At 37.5% G+C, this 18,019-nt stretch overlaps 1 protein-coding gene across 39 annotated transcripts in view; it reads right to left on the bottom strand.

Moving 5' to 3' along the window:
- LMO7 (LIM domain 7) overlaps positions 1 to 18,019 on the bottom strand; it is a 178,155-nt gene that overhangs the window by 47,447 nt on the left and 112,689 nt on the right. For 19 of the 39 annotated variants that reach the window (XM_065581102.1, XM_065581100.1, XM_065581097.1 and 16 more), the window contains 4 exons: positions 4,588 to 4,618; positions 4,047 to 4,160; positions 3,353 to 3,551; positions 791 to 1,043 (listed from right to left, as the gene is read on the bottom strand). In XM_065581102.1, the coding sequence (XP_065437174.1) occupies positions 791 to 1,043; positions 3,353 to 3,551; positions 4,047 to 4,160; positions 4,588 to 4,618 (597 nt within the window). Of the gene's footprint in view, positions 1 to 90; positions 388 to 790; positions 1,044 to 3,352; positions 3,552 to 4,046; positions 4,161 to 4,587; positions 4,619 to 10,813; positions 10,935 to 11,433; positions 11,452 to 18,019 lie in introns of those variants that run through there. The other 20 variants (XM_065581087.1, XM_065581086.1, XM_065581085.1 and 17 more) reach the window with 4 other exon arrangements.

The following is an 18,019-nucleotide window of genomic DNA, read 5'->3' on the forward strand; positions in this document are numbered from 1 at the left end:
TGATTAGAAAGGTTTGCTTTTTGATGCAGTTATTTATGGATTGCAATTTTGGTAGTACAATAATTTGGATCTAGGATTAGTATCTCTGACCTCATCGGTTCAAGCACAGCAGCTAATGGACCAGCTGGGTAATTTTGTTGCAAACAAGATTTAGAAGAGTCCTTGTGCAAGATGTAAAGATGTCCAGGTGCAGCGGAACTCACAGAGCTCTTTTTTATTAAGAATCTACGTTTTGCTAAATCATCCATAACCACGTCAGGCAATCTTCTTTCATCTTCTGAATCAGAGCCACTTTCATACTCATAGATCTGCAGGGAAGCTGGATTTGTAAACCCACATTCTGCTCTGCTATTCTGACGGGAAGCTAAAGGATTCTTTCCTCGTCCACTGAGATTGACCAAAACAGGAACAAAGTGAAGACAGTGAAATCACCTAGGTCATGATGAAGCCCCAAAAATGGCTAATAATCTCAAGTGTGTACATTTACAAATTGGACAGCAGAGATTAGTAACAACAAAATTTGCATAAGCTTTAACCAACAAGGTTAAACATATGCTCCAGTCGCTTTAATTCTGCATTTTAAGATCATATAAATTCCCACTGTTAAAGTTTTATCCATGTCACAATGTTATTCATCAACCAGCTATGCAAAGAAACAATGATTCTTATTTTGTAAATCTCAAATACTTTACTTTTAATTACAGTAAGGGCAGCTTCTCTTGCTTTAATGAATAAGTCTGTTCCATTTGCCATAAATCAAGTTTGCTCTATTTAGATACCACCCTAGTACCTTGAAAACGTTCCATCTGGCTCAGTGAAGACAGGACTTGCCCAGCTTCTTCTGTTGTCCTCATTCTTCTCTATCCTTTTTCTCCTGAGCGGTGCTGGCATATATGATGCCTGTTTAGTTTTGCTGGGTAAGAACCGATTGAACTCTGTAGTAGGTTTTGGTTCAACCACTGCAATCCTGCGATATGACATGTTATCTTTGCCAGAATCATGCATTTTGTAAGGGAGTTCAGAGTCCGTGTCACTTTCACAACCTTAAAAAAAGCCAAAAGCACACAGTTTATCCTCCAGATTTTATTCTGAATAAAACCTAAAATAAAATAAACAAAAATAAAGTTGATTGAGCTATGTATTTTCAGAAGTCTCACCTGAAAACATGCAAAGTTACTAACATGATAATAGCAGAGGTATTTTTAGAAGTGCATCATGAAGCTTTGATAGGATGCATTAGGTTGAAATTGGTTTACATACTAGTGTTAGAATGTAATGAATGTTTTACTGTCCCCATTTGAGGCTGAAAGCAAAGTGCTAATCTCCGGAACTAAACTTTATTTTAAAGTTGTGTATTTGCCATTCAAATTAGTCAAAAAGACTGTGTTAGCACATTTCATGTACTACTGAGAAATTTAATATAATACTTTTGATTAATGAGAGGTCATTAGATTAACACACAACTCCAAAGAGATTGGTTGAGGCCAGAAAAATCTATGAAACCTTGACCAAGTAGCTCATACAATTTACACATTTGATTTTGTAAATTATTACTGTTTAAGCAGATCTGCAAACTTGGACAACTATAAAATCAATTTTACTTTACTTTTGAAATTTAAAAGCATTCAACTACAGAAGATATGCCACATTCAAAAATATTTGAAGGAATTTGATTTAACAATCTTTGCTCTTGGCAATTTTCTTCATAAAAACTAGAAAGCCAAAATGAAATTACATCTATTTTCAAACTGGGATGAAAACCTTTTAAAGTATTTCACTTCAATGCTGGTTTATGAGGGAATGTGAAAAAAAATTAGTGATTTGACTTATGCCTACAAAAAGAACACGGTAGAAGAGACTTGCACTTAAGAGGTCTGTCTAAAGATCTTTAAATAATATTACATAAAGTGTTGAAATATACAAGCAAAGGAGAACAGGATGCGTTAAGTATGAAACTAAGCTTCATTTCTCATCTTCCTGGCTGTTAGTGATTTAAGTCCCACATTTAGGGTACATCTACATTGGAGCTGGAGGTATAATTTCCTTCTGGGGAAGATGTACATGTGCTACCTTTGGCCAAGCTGTGAAAAACTGCAGTGTAGCTACTGTGGCAAGGGTAGTGATTTGACTACACTGCTATTTTTGGTGTGCTAGCTCAATCAAAGCTAGCACATATACATCTATCTGAGCTGGAAAATTACCTCTCTAGCTGTAAATGAGCTAGAATGCCCTAGATAAGTATTATATTATGCATGTGTTACATCATTTGTAAACTGCATAATTAGACTTTTCATCTGCTGTTCTCAATGTGCTTTACAAAGCATTTCTATCCCCATTTTCTAATGAAGCAACAAGCCCAGAAAAGCAAAGTGACTTGCCAAGAGTAAACAACAAATCAGTGGTAATGTCCACTGCTCTAGCCACTGGAACAGTGAATACACAGTAGAATAGCCTTAACTTAATATGTAGAATAATGCACATATTTTACACCTTTAGTTGTTTGGAGGTTTTAAAATAAGACATAGGCATTCCAGTTCTTCACAGAAAGCAATCTCATGTAGCATCTCCTTTGAAACTAGACATACCCATGGAGATTCTAAAATCTGAAAACCATCATTAGTGCTGGCTGAAAAATGTTAGGTATGTATTAATTAAAATAAATAGAAGACACTTTATTTTTCAGTTCGGGTTATGATGTTGAAAGTTTTTGGAAAAAATGAAAATTTTCCACGAAGGATTTTTATTGATCAAAAAGTTTCAAATCAAAATTTTTGGCAAGCACTATTAGTCATAGAAGTTTCTGGTGATCAGGGAATAACGTACAGATTATCATCTTAGCCAAAAGGCCTATACGTTATTCCCTGATCACCAGAAACTTCTACGCCTAAACGCTGTACCGTACACTTTTTTTTTTTTTTTTAAACATCACTATTAGTCATGCCGTTCAACAGAAAGGTCAATCCCGTTTCCCAGCAAAGCAATGTGGGATAGGAGAAAAACCTGGTGATAGGCAAGTGGTCAGCAGCCAAAACCCTACACTTTCCTCCCCACAATTTAAAAATGATCAAAAGGGAGGACAGTGGGGCAAAAGTCCCAAAGAGTCCAACTGGAGACACATTTGTGCGACCAGATTATTTGTTTTCAGCCAGCTGCTAGTCAATAACTCTTCATGCAAAAACATCCTGATATGGCACCCAATCCTACTGCAGCAGCCTCTGACTTGGAGCTGTCTTTGAAATCAGTGGGAATTTAACATGTTGAGCAACTGCAATATTAGGTCCATACACTTTCTTCCCCCAACCTGTCTCTGACAAGCCATAAATTAACAGAGAACCCTAATAAGCAAAAATACCTTCACTGCCACCCTTCAAGGTTATATCTGATGAAAAGCTTGTGGAGGATCTTGAACCAAAGGAGTCCAGGCTATCGAAAGAATCGTCTCTTTTATGGCTAGTGGAAGGTGAAAATGCTTCTCCACGGTCAATGTACCAAATATCACCGTACCCACTGTCCCTGCCACTGCTTTTCAGACTGCTAGATTCTTCGAGGGCCTAAAGGAATAAGTTATTTTTTGTTTTGAGAAGTTATTTTTTTCAGCAATTTAAGAAGCAGGTAGTATTTTACATAATGCAATACACAATTTTAACTGCACCTTGAAGCTCAGACAAACATATTTTAAGAATCTCAAATAAATATACAGAAGCTAGGACAGGGAAACCCAATTCAATGCTTTAAGTTTAATTTTACTCTGGTTCAAAAAGAAAATTAGGTTCTCTCAGATAAATGAGTGAAGATGGAGTCTACAATCCACTACTAAACTGGTAGTGGAAGAACCCAAATATGCTTGAAGTATCTTAAGCACATTAGAAAAAAAATGTGAGGAGAAATATCTGTCATCTTTCTACAAGAAAAATATAATTAAACCCCAAAGAGATGTTCGGAGTTGACATCTCTAATGCATGGCATATGGCAAACTAAGCAGCATACATTTAATACTCAGCCTTACAAAAGTACATAGCAACTACTATTTCATCTGGATTTCTTACCCTGGTCAGAGCTTGTCCTAGTAATTTCTCAAATGCTTTAAGGTTAAGGTGTGGACCATTGTAACCAGACTTGTTTTGTGCTTTCCTCCCCAGCCAGTATAATGTAATCAAAACCTAAAACCAAAAAGACAAATTAAGAAGTTCATTAGTTAACTATTAAACAGCATGCCAGTGCAAAAATGTTTGAACACAAACTGCTGTGGTTGTTTTCAGGTTTTCCATAAAGTGTAAGATCCTTTTTTTTTTTTTTTGCACATATGCACCAGGCTGTCTCAATCCAAATCAGCTGAAGTTACCACTGTGCTCCATCCAGATGTGTGTCAGTGAGAGCATATTTAATTATTACTGTTTCTAATTAATTTTTTTAGTAAAGTAAACCAGGAAGAGAGACACACTAAGGTAGTATTAATGTACACCAGACACATGAACAGCTGAAGACTAAGCTAAGAATGACAACAGCATGACTAGAGAAGTTTTTAAAATAGTCAACTGGAGTAAGTATGAAATAATTTCAGAAAGCATTAAGGTAAACATGTCTTACGTTTTTGAGTCTTCTATTGGTCTCCTCTTGCCTGCAAAGGAGAAAAAAAAAAGAATTTCAGTATTTCTGACTAGAACACCCAATACCATTTTAATCTGAAATAACGTAGTCATTAAAAGTCAGAGCTATGGTTTCTTAAGCCCAGTTAAAAGTTGCCATGAAATATGGATAATTTGATTCTTTAAAAAAAAAATTACAATTATGTACTACTTCAGCCACTATGTATAAGAACAAAGCTGAAGTCAGAAACAGTGGTCTGAGGTTTTAGACCATTCTCTCTGTAAAAGAGAACGTGTCCTTCATTATAAACAGTATTTCTGACTTTAGGGGAAAACCACACCAAAGCAAAAATCTGAATGGTTTTGTATTATAACTTTTGCTGGGAAACTGAAATCTTTAGCTAAAGTGGCAAACAGCCTAATGCTCCTGGGGATAAACTCCCTGTTAATCTGGAAGATCTATAGGTCTCTCTGGTTCCATCTGCAGATTGCAACTTTGAGGTATTTTTGGTGTATATTTTCCAAAATATTTGCCTCTGAGCCGCAACCATGCATAGCAAGTTTCTGCCAAGAAAGAATTTTTCAGAAACTTGAGCAACTGAAACTGGAAACATCTGGAGAAGGCCATACTACAGAGAATGCACTTGAAGTGTACACGCAGTAATACTAGTGAACCTGTTTTAAAACTGCTTGCTTGTAGTGCTTTAGTGTGTGAATCAAGGTGTACTTTCATGGGTTCTGCTCCTCCAATAAATTTTTTAGGAGGAAAATTAGGAGAAACTCCTCTACCTCTGGGGATGCTCTCCGAGTCTCCATATAAGATTATATAGTTTCAGTAATAGATACTTCAGGTGAGGAAGAAATCCTATAGTGGACAAATATGAAGTAATCTGCTTATAGGGGAAATTTCTTCCAAAATCCCTTCAGTCAGGGACTACAAGGGCTTATATCCCTTATGAAAACATTTTATCCTATCTAATGTAATTGTTGGCCGGAGACTGGGATTTTTCCCCTTTTCTTCTTGGCCCCAGGGAGGCTTCTATCCTCATCAAGTTCAACTGTAATATCTCTCCTGTCCTTTACAGCATACATACATAACTTTGTATCACTGACAAATCACTTAACAGATATTTTGACCTAAGCGTTCCTTGCCATGTCTGCTTTTTGTCAGGACTCGTTTATAAGGTCTCCCAAAATCTTACTGATTTTGTTCAAACCAGTTTGGTTCCACCTTGGTTCAGGTGGAACTTTTCCCTTCTGTACAAAAATGCTCCTTTCTCCAAAACATTCCACATGCCTAATAAATTTAAAACACCTATCCATTCACACATCCATTCCCCAAGGTTCCCTGTCTTGATGGCCCTACAAGCAGAACCAAGCCAATTCAAACCAAAAGCTACCTTGGGAACAGCAATTTAAGCCTTTTTGAGAGTAATCCAGGACCGCTCACACCTTCCTGTATTACTGGTACCAATATATACCATGACAACAGAGGTTTTGTCTAAGATATCTCAATTTTGTTTTCAATTTCAGATGGAGATGCAGTATATTTTCAGTATGTTTTATACTCTTGAGGTCCCAGTGGATCCTTTGCTGCTTCACTCGAAATGTGGCCTTACAATGCATGTTTTCCATTTATATTAGACAAGGGCTCTACAATCTTTTTGCCAAGATGTAGATTTCACTTCAGTATTTGTGCTCTGGAAACCATCAGGGTGGATGGCTAATGTGCTCCACTTGGAAACAGGAAGGTGTCCTGATAAGCCTTCAGAAACTTCTGATAAAGCAGAGAATATGAAAACCCACTTTCTGAGTATGGTGAGCCACTATGAGCATATAATTCCTATGCTCTCCACTGCATCAGTTCTGAGTCCAACCCAAAAAGTGTTAACTTTATAAGATCTAAGAACTATTTATTAAGACGCCATGATCTCTATTTTCCATTGCAACCATTGAAGTCAATTCGGGTGTCCTGCCTGATAAAAACTAAAGTTTTGTTTTCTGGGATTGGCAGCCAGGTGTACAGTTGAAGGCCCTACCCTTTAAGGATGCCACAGCGTATTTCTGGGGCTCAAGTCAGAGATGATTTTTTTTTCAGTCATGCTTTTCAAAGAATATTATAGTGTTTACTTCTGGTTTTCATTTGTTTTGGTGGATTGCTTCAGGCCAATTATTTTGAAATAGGAAAACATTCAGCTACTTTGGGATGTTTTAATAATCATTATAGAACATCTGTGTAGATTAACTAAATATTCTATATCACTTAAAGCAATACAAATTCTGGAGATCTACTTTTACACCTAAAAAGTCAATGAGTTTAGCTTAGCCCAGAAGAAAATGCATGAAAATCCCAGGAAAACTTAGTTTAATGAGGTGAAATTGCCTTAGGTTTGCTGCTCTAATGAAATAGGAAAGTCAAGGAGTTGTTCAGACCTATCCAGTAGTTTTTCTATCACTCTGTGCTGGCACTTGCATCACTTCTCTGCTTCCTCTAATTTGAATTACTAGCAACTGGTACTTTCGAGCAGCCTGCTACAATGGATGCAGCAGGAAGGCAGGGAAAAATAACCTCTCAACCGCAGTATGATAGCCGCCTCCTCATTTAAATACCACCCAAAGACACAAAGTCCAGAAATAAAACCTATGAGAAATTATTAAAGAATTTGTTAAATTATCTCCCTAGACTGTTTCTGGTTCTTCCAGGGTGTCTCACATTTTTATGTTCTCTCTTCTGTATTGTAAATTCTCTGGTGCAGGTGGTACTTCATATTTGTATTTTGCACCGTGCAGCAACATTATGGGCAACTAGCAAAAACTACTTCTTTTTAAAATGGCTAGCAACCTAGCTTGCCACAACCTGCCAACATCCTAACATGACAAAGAAAGTACCAAAGTCCTGAAGGAATTCTCCAGCAATATGGTGTACATGTTTACAAAGAGACATTGTTCAAAGTGCCTGTGTCAATGCTGGAGTAACAATAGTAATAGAAATAGGTATCCAAAACCTTGAATTTTAGTAAAATGTAAACTATTAAAGCAGCCTATGAAATCTTGGTAAAAGTGCCAATATCACCATGTTACTGAACGGAATTAACAATGTAACAAGTCAATCATCACTTAAGAACTTCAGAGTTGCTGCTCAATGGTTATTCTACCTGATGGAATCAACAGGAATGTAACTCAGATTCACCCACTCCAAAAGGCACTTCTTGTTATCAACTGAAGTATTAAAAAACCTCCTTCACGAATATCGTAGCCAAAGTATAAAATCCAAACACAATTTTATAATTAATACTTGATACATTTCATTTAAACATATGATGGAAAAGATTATATCCATTTGGTATGGACTTATTGTGAATTGCGGAAAAACTACTAAGAGTGCTGGTGTTTTTTCCAGGTCTGTATCAAATTATACAACTGTGAAATTTTAATTCAGTTGCTATTAATGAAAGTGTGGAATAAATAGCAGCACTCTTCAAGTTAACATGAAATTTAGTTTTCTTTAATAAAGCACTCCTATTGAAATGTTAGTGTAATACAGTGTTAATCATCATAGGCTGGATTTTGCCTTTAGTATAGACCTGAGTTAGGGTGGAGCATACGAAGTCTTAGGCACAATGTCTCCTAGAATTCACTGTAACACTTGGGCCAGAAGAAGGACTTTATGACATCTTTTTTGGAGTGCCACACTTCTCAGCCTCATTGCCCCACATGGCTAGCCAGCTTTGTGGCCAGTGCATAGGACAGAATAGCTCTGCCTAGTCTCCACCCACTTGTTCCTATCTGACAGGCAGCCTCTGTTCTTCGAACTTAGCTCTCGGTAGTTCTAATGCAGCCAATTAAGGTTCACCTCTATTCTTCCATGCAGCCCCATAAGGGTTACCCACAATTTAGCTCTGAACACGTTTTCCTTAACTTTCCATTCTCCTATACTGTGTTTGATGGAATTAGAAAAAGGACAGTACAATGATTTTGACACTGTAGCTTTTCAATCACTTAACATTCTTGGATAATTATAACCTCCTCTTGAATGTGAAGATAGAGTACTCAAGTACACATATGCAGCCCTGATTTAACAAACACTTGTCTCCTGTAGGCAATCCAAGGAATTTAAGTGGTAAATTAATTGCTGCAGCAAACAGAATTCACAGTATCTTAATCAATGCAAACAAATTCTATTACATTTAAATTTGTAACTAGGCTGCTCCTTTGCTCACTAAGAACACAATGACACAACCCAAGGCTGCAGCTATGAGATATTTGTAATAGTCATTACGTGTTACTATGACTTGCTATAAGCCAGCCAAATCACTAGTAATATCATTTTGCTAATGTAAATTATTGAAGTTTCAATTTATAGGACTGCCTAATGTCATTGTCAAACATTACTTCCTTCCTGTTCCCAAACATTTTAATAGCAAATAGCACTAACTGTTAAAGCTCTCGGAGCTAAGCAACAGTAGCTATTGATTAGAGTGGTTAAGATGTGTGAAGATTCTGTGAAAACAAAAATAGTTATTTTTAAAAAAATTACTGTATCTTCAATATGTACACTATCTTATGAGGTTCTCCTTACAGTTACTCATATGAAGAAAGAATTGTATCAGCTATATTTAAAATTGATGTGTTTTGAACATTTAATCTGAGTACTTACTAAGGTTTTAAGAAAAACTCTAGTCTGTTTTGATTTCAACACTTACTTCCCTTACCAGTCTCCCTGATAATACACACACTAAACTCCAGGTACCACCAATACATGAGTTTATGGCTAGTTTGACACTTTAAAAACAATGCCATGCACTCCCCAGCAACAAGTGACATGAAACTCAAAACAAAGAGCCCTCAGGTCAGGGAAGTACTACCGCTGCTGATTTCATGGCACCCACTAAGGCAGGGGTCAGCAATCTTTCAGAAGTGGTGTGCCGAGTGTTCATTTATTCACTCTAATTTAAGGTTTTGCGTGCCAGTAATACATTTTAACGTTTTTAGAAGGTCTCTTTCTATAAGTCCATAATATATAACTATAGTTGTATGTAAAGAAAATAAGGTTTTTAAAATGTTTAAGAAGCTTCATTTACAATTAAATTAAAATACAGAGCCCTCCGGACCGGTGGCCAGGACATGGGCAGTGTGAGTGCCACTGAAAATCAGCTCGCGTGCCACCTTTGGCACGCATGCCATAGGTTGCCTACCACTGCACTAAGGCATTAAAATGCTTTCTAATTTCCTCTATTTTTTAGTTACAAATGTAGAAATATTATCCATAGTTCTTAAACTATATCTTATCTGTTATATCTGAAGCAGGGGGAAAAATCCATCTTTATTAAGGTTTATTTAAAAAATTCAGTTGTATCTCTCAGAATATAGATTGCTATTTTTCTTTTCCAGACCTGCTATGTAGATAAATTCATGCAAAGATAGACTTCTGCTCTAGGCCAGTGCATTCTGCAGTCATCCAAGGCTGCTGAACTTGCCTCTGAACGTGTAATGTGTGCGGCCACATGTAAAATCTTTCCTTGTTCTGTCTGGCATTGAGAGCATCTTGCATTACCTGACACAGCGGGGAAAGCAATGACCTGTACGCTATTAGGGACACTGTACAGGAGTACAACCATCTGTCTTAATGAACCATGACAGTTCTAGGAAGGGCACTCTACTCATTCTCAGGCTGAGCAAGTTCCAATGCTAACCTAAGGTGCATGTCTTTGTCAGAAACAAGACTGGTAGAATGGTGCTACAAGATCCACATCAGATCTCCTATAAGGAAGATACTGTTGAGGGAGCCAAATGGACATGGCTTAGGAGAAAGAGACCAGTTTGAACCCCCCAACAGGAGGAGGTTTGGAAAACACCCATTTGTGGAAGAGAGACTATTACTCCTTTCACCACTGACAAATGCCGCAGGGCCATTGCTAAGCCCGTGGCCCAGCGACAAATACCCTGAAACCCTCCTGACAGCTGCCAAACCTATCTCCCTCCTACTCAGTCCCCCACAGTCTAAAATATTGACACTATGCAGCTTACCATAAAAACAGAAAACAGATTTATTTTAAAAAGGTATCATATTCTCCTTTTCACCTTGTATCATCAGGGGCTTTTCATTTCACGGATGCAGGCTGCAGACTAGAGGCCCGCTGTATTACAGAATGCATTGGCCCCCTAACTGTGCTGGAAAGAACCAAACACTCATTAACTGGCTTAAACAGAGGACAGACTCAACTTACACTTATGAGGAGGATGTTAAAGCATCTGAAGGTTTCTCCACCCACTCAGGGGTATGCTGCACAAGTGAGTTGTTCGGTCTCTCTGCCCAAATGGCAGTACGCTCATGCTAAGCGTTAACCTCCTTGGACTCCTACTCAATTGCTAATAATATTCTGACTATCAGATTTCACTGAACTCCCACATGTTGCTAAGAATAGAAGAGCTTCAATGGAAGATGGCACAATTGCATGGTTACAGAAATATAAGGACACTTCTAGCAGCTGAATTTTTCATACTCTGGATATTCAACTCTAAGTAGCCTCATTTCAGAGCTCAGCCCAGCATAAACAACATTATCCTGTGATTACAGCCAATACCCAACTTGAATTTGAGCTCAAATTCAACTTACAGATTTGGTCATTCTTTACATATAAAAAAACACAAATATGTTTCAACTTAGAGAGTAATGTGCCCACTGGTCTCCATGCTATGTATCATGTAACAGCATATCAGGCTATCTGTAAAGTAATGTTTAAGGAGTCTCCCCTTCAAACACCCACTCCATTTATGACTACATTCCCCCCACCTCTGTGCCCTTACAACCTCCTCAGACTGTGACAACCATCCCTCGTCAACCTACTTGTAAAGCTCTATTGCGTCTGATGACTGAGCAGGCAGAGTGCTGGAAAAGCGAGATGATGGAGCAGAGAATTTCCAAAGTGAGGAGGGGCAGCCGGAGAATGCAAAGACTGATGCAGATTTAAAGTCTTCGTGTAGTCTTTCTATTCCCCACCTCTCTATGACCTTTCATGCTGCATTTTCTTACATCCCTTATCGAAGTGAACAGAGTTATTTCTAGATACATGCATTAAACCTGGCAAGGGACGGCACAGTCATTTTATCCACTTCCTCATGCTTCTCCTTTCCTACCCCTCCCTGTGTAGTCATCCCCTATAGTTTGTTCACATCTTAATTTAGATCATGAGCTCTATGGGGAAGGAAATCCACCTTTATATCGCAAAGTGCCAAGCATATCTATGATACTATAAAGTACAACAACAGTGCCAATAAAACAGGACTATGGCCAGAGACTAGACATTCTGGCTGACAAATTGAGCGAGATCAGGATCCCTGGTAAAACAAGGCCCTATAGGTCACAAACCTAAAGCCACAACTAGTAGGACAACTGATTACAAACCTTATCAATTTCATAACAAACATTTTAAGGTATTTTAAAGCATGCTAAAATGTAAGTTATATTGGTGGTTAATGCAATAGCACTGACTGGCTCTAAGCTATATATTTTTCTTAATTATCCAGACCTTGAGACCCCTACAGAAAAACACAGCTTCTCAGCTGAGTGAACTAAATAGATCTGCCTGCATAGTTACGCTGTGCATTCCCTCTGCTCTGCCTGTTTACTCGGGTTCTGAAAATATGTGGAGACATCATGAGGCAGCATCTGCAGGTTTACATAGAACAGTCACCTCCACAAAGCTAAAGCACCTAATTTTAGGCCTAGCAAGTTTTGATGTCTTGGTGCTTGGTGCCTGACAGCACTATGAAAAGTTTCAGGCCCCCCCCAAAAAAATTCAGTGACAAGGAAACCGCTGTTCATGAAAACCATATGCAACAAATGGGTAAATAATACTGAAAAAACGTTCACATATTTCACACAACCCTAACTGGTGTCCATCTACATCTCTGCTTTGATTTTTGTCTAATTCTTGTTTTCTGACACGCTTAAAGATCTTTGTGACTGTAATAGTAATACCCCAAATCACATGCTCTTTTTCTCTCTGCGCTGTGAGCACAGTACCTATTAACATCAACTTCTGGAAACCCATGAGACCTAGTATTGATATCAAATACTTTATTGAACTTTCTTCTATTTCTAACTACCAGGTTCTTTGTTGCAGTCAGCCACATGCCAGTCATTTTGGCCAACAGCACCCTACTTTCACAAGAAATGCCTCCTCCTAAAGATAGCAAGTTAAAAGATGGAAAGATGACTCAGGCTTGCATGGATGATGAAGAGCTCTCCAAATTTCAGATAAACGGTTTAACTTTATGGGACATATCTGAACTTCATGTTAATGCATATTACTCACTAGTTGTCTACTCAGTGGTAAAACAGAGTTGGTCAACCTTTCTATAAACAAGTAATTTTAATAACATTAAATGTTTTATTAACTAGCTACAATAAAATTACATTTCATGCCATTATTGGTACATCCTATTATTTCATAGATCTTTAAAACATTGGTCCAAAGTATTTGTAGAATATTATTTGAGGACTTTTTTTTTCCTTTTGGCCTTCCTCTGATTGTTGACATTTCTCTGTACTGAATTGTATAAACCCTGTCTTCCCAAGCATCTTAAGTTACCCTAAATTTTATTTCCTTTATCTCTTTTTTTGACTGCCTTTTGCTTTGTCAGTGATTTTCAAATTATATAACCAGATTCCATATTCCTTCCTCAAGGTCAATACAAGATCCTTATGGTTTTCCACTAATCTCCACCCATGCTAACTTTCCTTGTATTTATTTTCTCAGGTATGTTTTCCAGCTAGGCCATATAATTCACTATTGACATAAAAAAAAGTTGGTCATCTAAAGACTTTGTTGATATGCACACAAGGCACTGCAACTATCTAAATTACAGTGCATTGTTGTCCTCCCAAACCAGACCGTCAACTTATTTATGGGGCCTCTTCGAAAACTATAAATATCAAATTAAGTGTTAAATCAGGTACTGCGATTATTGACTATAGGCATAACCCATAAAGGTATAGTTGTGGATTAGCACAGAAGTATGGCAGAAGTTCAACACAATATATCATAAAAATACCACTATGAGTAAGAAAAAAATCAGCATTTACTTTGTCTAAATCAGAGTAATCATGGCAATTTGCAGGTAGAATTTGTCAAAACAATCCCAATATTCAATTTCTCTGCCAGCTGGCATTGTTTTGCTGCCATTATATTAAGTTTAACATTTCTTCTGAATCATGAAAATATAAGTGCTGTGCTTTTATTTTAATTTCTGCTCTTAGATTTTGATTAAAATATTTGCAGTGTGAAAAAATTAGCTTGAATGGGGTGGATACTACAGTTAAAATGGCAAATTCGCTTTCCTTTCATCCACCTATATTCTTTCATTATATCCACTAAAAGTTGTTCAGATACCACTGTGACAAGCACAATATCAGAATCTAGACAGATTAGACTAAAAAAATAAATAAATCTGTTGCGGCTCCCTGCTTGGTCTGTACCCAGATATAGATTTGTTAATTGTTACTTTGGTAGTAGGAAAGCAGGTGAAGGAATATACACATTAAAAACTTAATCAGCTATTTTAGTTGTGTACAAAGATATTAATAATTTGAACTTTTAATGTTAAGCCCTCACTGAAGAAAAAAGTCACTGCTTACAATTTGAAAAACTATTCTAAAATAAGTTATAAGCATTTGGTTGCTTATTTGGATTGACAATTTCTGCTATATTTTATTTCTGTAGGTATCTGTGGGTAAAAGAGTGGCAGTTGATGGTAACTTGTATTTATTATAGCACACAGGACTATAGCAACTCTGAATGTTGCTAAGTCTGAACCTTTCTTTGCTTCACTGCTGGGTAGTTACGGATTTATGTAGAGACAGCACAGTAGTTTAAACGCTCAGAGGAGATTGTTTGCTTGGCTAACTATGAACGTTTTCTACTATTGGAAAACCAAGATTCCCAACTCTCCAGGAAAGATATATTTATTTACAGCACCTGATGGTTCATGAAATACTGAATTGAATAGGCATCATTGGTCAAAGACTCAATGTAAGAGTCCCAGAAATGGGACAAAGTAATTTTCAGATCCTGATCTTACTGAAATCTAGGCTGTTGCCATATAAAGAAATACATTTTTGTGTTAGGTTCTTCCAAAATGATGACAGCTATGGGAAAATTCTTGACAGAACAAGAATCTTGGAAGTCGATCTGGTTTATTTAAAGAAAGGACAGAGTGCAGGTGACAAGTCAAGGATGGTAAGTAAATAATTTATTCCACAAGTGTCATGGATATGGAAGCATCAAAAACAACTCCATAGTTAAGGTTGTGCTGAGCTTTATCTTTATGTCAGGGTTAAATCCTTCTGTTCTATACTTCAGTTGTTGAATTTAGTCTCCAAATTTGACAGGTAATATTTTGCCAAAATATTAACAATTGTATAGTTCCTTTTTCAAACTTTCCCCTATTTTCCTCATGTTTATTTGAGTTACTCTAGCAGCCACTAAATATTATCATATATGCAAAGAGAAGAGAGCAAGCGGGAAAGAGGTCAGAATAATCATAAAGTAAAGGCAAGCTCAAATTGAACCTTAGCTCCATAAGCTAAAAAAAGAACCAAATAATTTGGTTTCAATCACACATGCACAGAGCGAGACAAAGTAACTGACCACAAGGAAAATATTCAAGTTTCATATTGCCTTAGGTTTTCCTTGTTTGCCTCTTTATTTATGGGCAGAGACTTGAGTCAGAATCAGACATTCCACAATTCAGATTTTCATTGACTTGCCTTCTGGGTTCAACTTCCTTTTTGGACAGAAGTTATTTCTCTGAAGTGGTTCATGTTGAAATCATAATGTAAACAGTAAAACTATTGCACAAACAAAAACTATGAATTCTAATCCCCCTGCAAAAAGGCAGAGAACAATTATCGTGCCCCATTTTGCTTAAACAAGAACAAGCTAAAATAAGCAAATATTTCCACACTTGCTGCAAATCTCACATGCTGATCTCAGCCCTTGCGTCATCTGTGTGTAATGGAGCAAGTTAAAGAAGCGAGCAACCTGAGCTGAATTTTCTGTAATTTTCAGTCAGTTCTAACATTTGATCCATTACTAAATTTAATTGGTCATTGTCACTGAGAAAGTTGCTCTTTTTCTGCTGGAAACATAATAGCTCTCCAGTGAAACAGTCAATCTAAAGTGCTTTAGGGTACATGGAAGCACTTACCTTTGATTTAAACCAGCCAATCAGATAAAGGATTTTTTTAAACATATGCTCCAAATGTTAAAATTTGAGGGGCAGGTTTTCTGGCCAAATTCTCAATGTTGGAAAAATGAATGCTCCTTTATTGAAAGAGTGAGAGAATGGGTAAAAGTCCAAGTATCTGCCTTGTCAGCTTGCCAGAAAGTGGTGTGTGGGGGGCGAGGGGACTACTCTGGCCATGTACCTTCAAAGTTAGAGTTATATGAAGCAAAACTATATGTATTCTCAGCACCCCAAACAACTGAAACCAAAATATGCTGTCAGTCACATGAGAGTCTTTTGTAAAGTGAAAGTGTAACAAAAATTGTTAAACCAAATTATTAGCATGGGCAAACAGACCCAGCCAAATAAATATGGATGATCTCACATCCATATTTGGTAATTTGTACCAAAAAAGTGCTGACTGAGAAAAAACCTAACATCATAATTAAGACACCACTAAAAAGAGCTTTAACAGGCTATTTCTACTTGCCCTGCGAAAGACGTGGAACACAAGGTCCTGCTCCTGTTTTAACAGAAGTCAAGAGCAAAACTCCCATTGACTTCAATGGGAGCACAAAATAGGCCCTAAGTTAGGAAGCTTTCATCCTATGGAAAAAAGGTACTGTAGGCATTCACACTTTACACAGAAGCTACAATTGGTCATCTGCAAGCTTTTACCACAGTCTAGCCAAAATAAGCATAGGTCTTGCAAGCTCACTGAAGCAAAAACACATATGTGAGGAAAGTGTATGCTAACCTTCCCAAGAGCCAAGCTTTCTTAGTGGCTTTATCCTTCGCAGCCAGAGGCTGGGTGAGACTTAGGGCTTGCCTACACTGGGAAAACGTGCTGGTGCACACTAACTACTCCACACTATGTACCTTTATGCACATTAACTTAATGCATTTTGGAAGTTTAAGCTAAACCCCATGCAGTCACTCAGTCTGCAAAAAGTGTCCACATGGAGTTAATGTGGAGTAGCAAGTTGCTTTCAAGTCACACCCTAGCTTGTCACGTACTAACTTTCCCATGTACACGAGCCCTTAGTCCATGGCAAGAAAAGCAGGAGAGGAGAGGAGGTACAAAGCCTTCTTCCAACAACAACATACAAATAACATTTCTACATGCAAGGTGGAGTTTCTTTTGACACAGCTAAGAGCCAGAGGCATCCCAAGGCTCTCATCTGGGACTATGGGCCCAGAAAGATTCAGGGCTTCCTTAGAAAATTGCGAATTGTGTCATTACATATGAGAAATTGATAAATTAAATAAAATCAAAAGAAGAGCAAACAAAATCTGCCATTCACAAATTACAATAGGTGAGAACTCAGGATATTCAAGGATTAGTGTCACATGCAGTTAAATTCAGCCTTGTTTCCTATTTAAGTGTTTGCGGGGCACAAGCTCTCTGGCATCCTATCATTTAGCCCATCAGTAATTAATGGTTCGTTACCCATATGCTACTGGGCCAATACTCACTGACTCACTAACAGCCAAGTTCTTATCATCCAAAGTCATTTAAAACTTCTAATCCGAGATCGGATCATAAACCTGAAAATACATCCAGTCTGATAAAACTAATCCACTGTTTTCCTCTTATTAGACTTACAACTGTGGTTCTTAGTATATCTAAAACAAAATTACTTTTCTGGAAATAACTCAGGGAGGCCAGCTCAGAGACCTACTTGGCCAGCGAGTACTCTGCATTGTGGTAGACCTGGGTTAAATTCTAGCCCTATTCTTTTACCCAGTGGGCTGGAAGTGCTACAGAGAAGAAATTCAACCAGCCCAATGGAAAATAAATTGTATGGTGTCACTCAATTTTAACCTCTAAAGCTGATTAAGGAATAAGGTTGTCTGGCTCCAGCTAGAACCCATATGCTCCTTGGCCCAAAGGATGAAGAGCATAAAGCGCATGAGGAAAGAATGGTATGGGAAGTTCTTGGTGCCATGACATGGATGCAAAGAACTTGGGAAGAAAAGCAAACATAGAACTATTAATCTATCAAGATGACCTTATTATACATATACAAGCATTAACCAGGTTCTCGCTACATGTTCATTAGGAACAAATACTGTATTCTTCATACAGTTGATTTACAGTCACCACATACAATCACAGCAGTTAGAGAAGGAAAATAGTTACTAGAAGTTCTCAGACAGTGGTACATGGACCACGGTTGTTGTAAAAAGAATGGACTGGTCAC

The sequence above is a fragment of the Chrysemys picta genome, chromosome 1, assembly GCF_011386835.1.
Source record: "Chrysemys picta bellii isolate R12L10 chromosome 1, ASM1138683v2, whole genome shotgun sequence".
NCBI lineage: Eukaryota > Metazoa > Chordata > Testudines > Emydidae > Chrysemys > Chrysemys picta.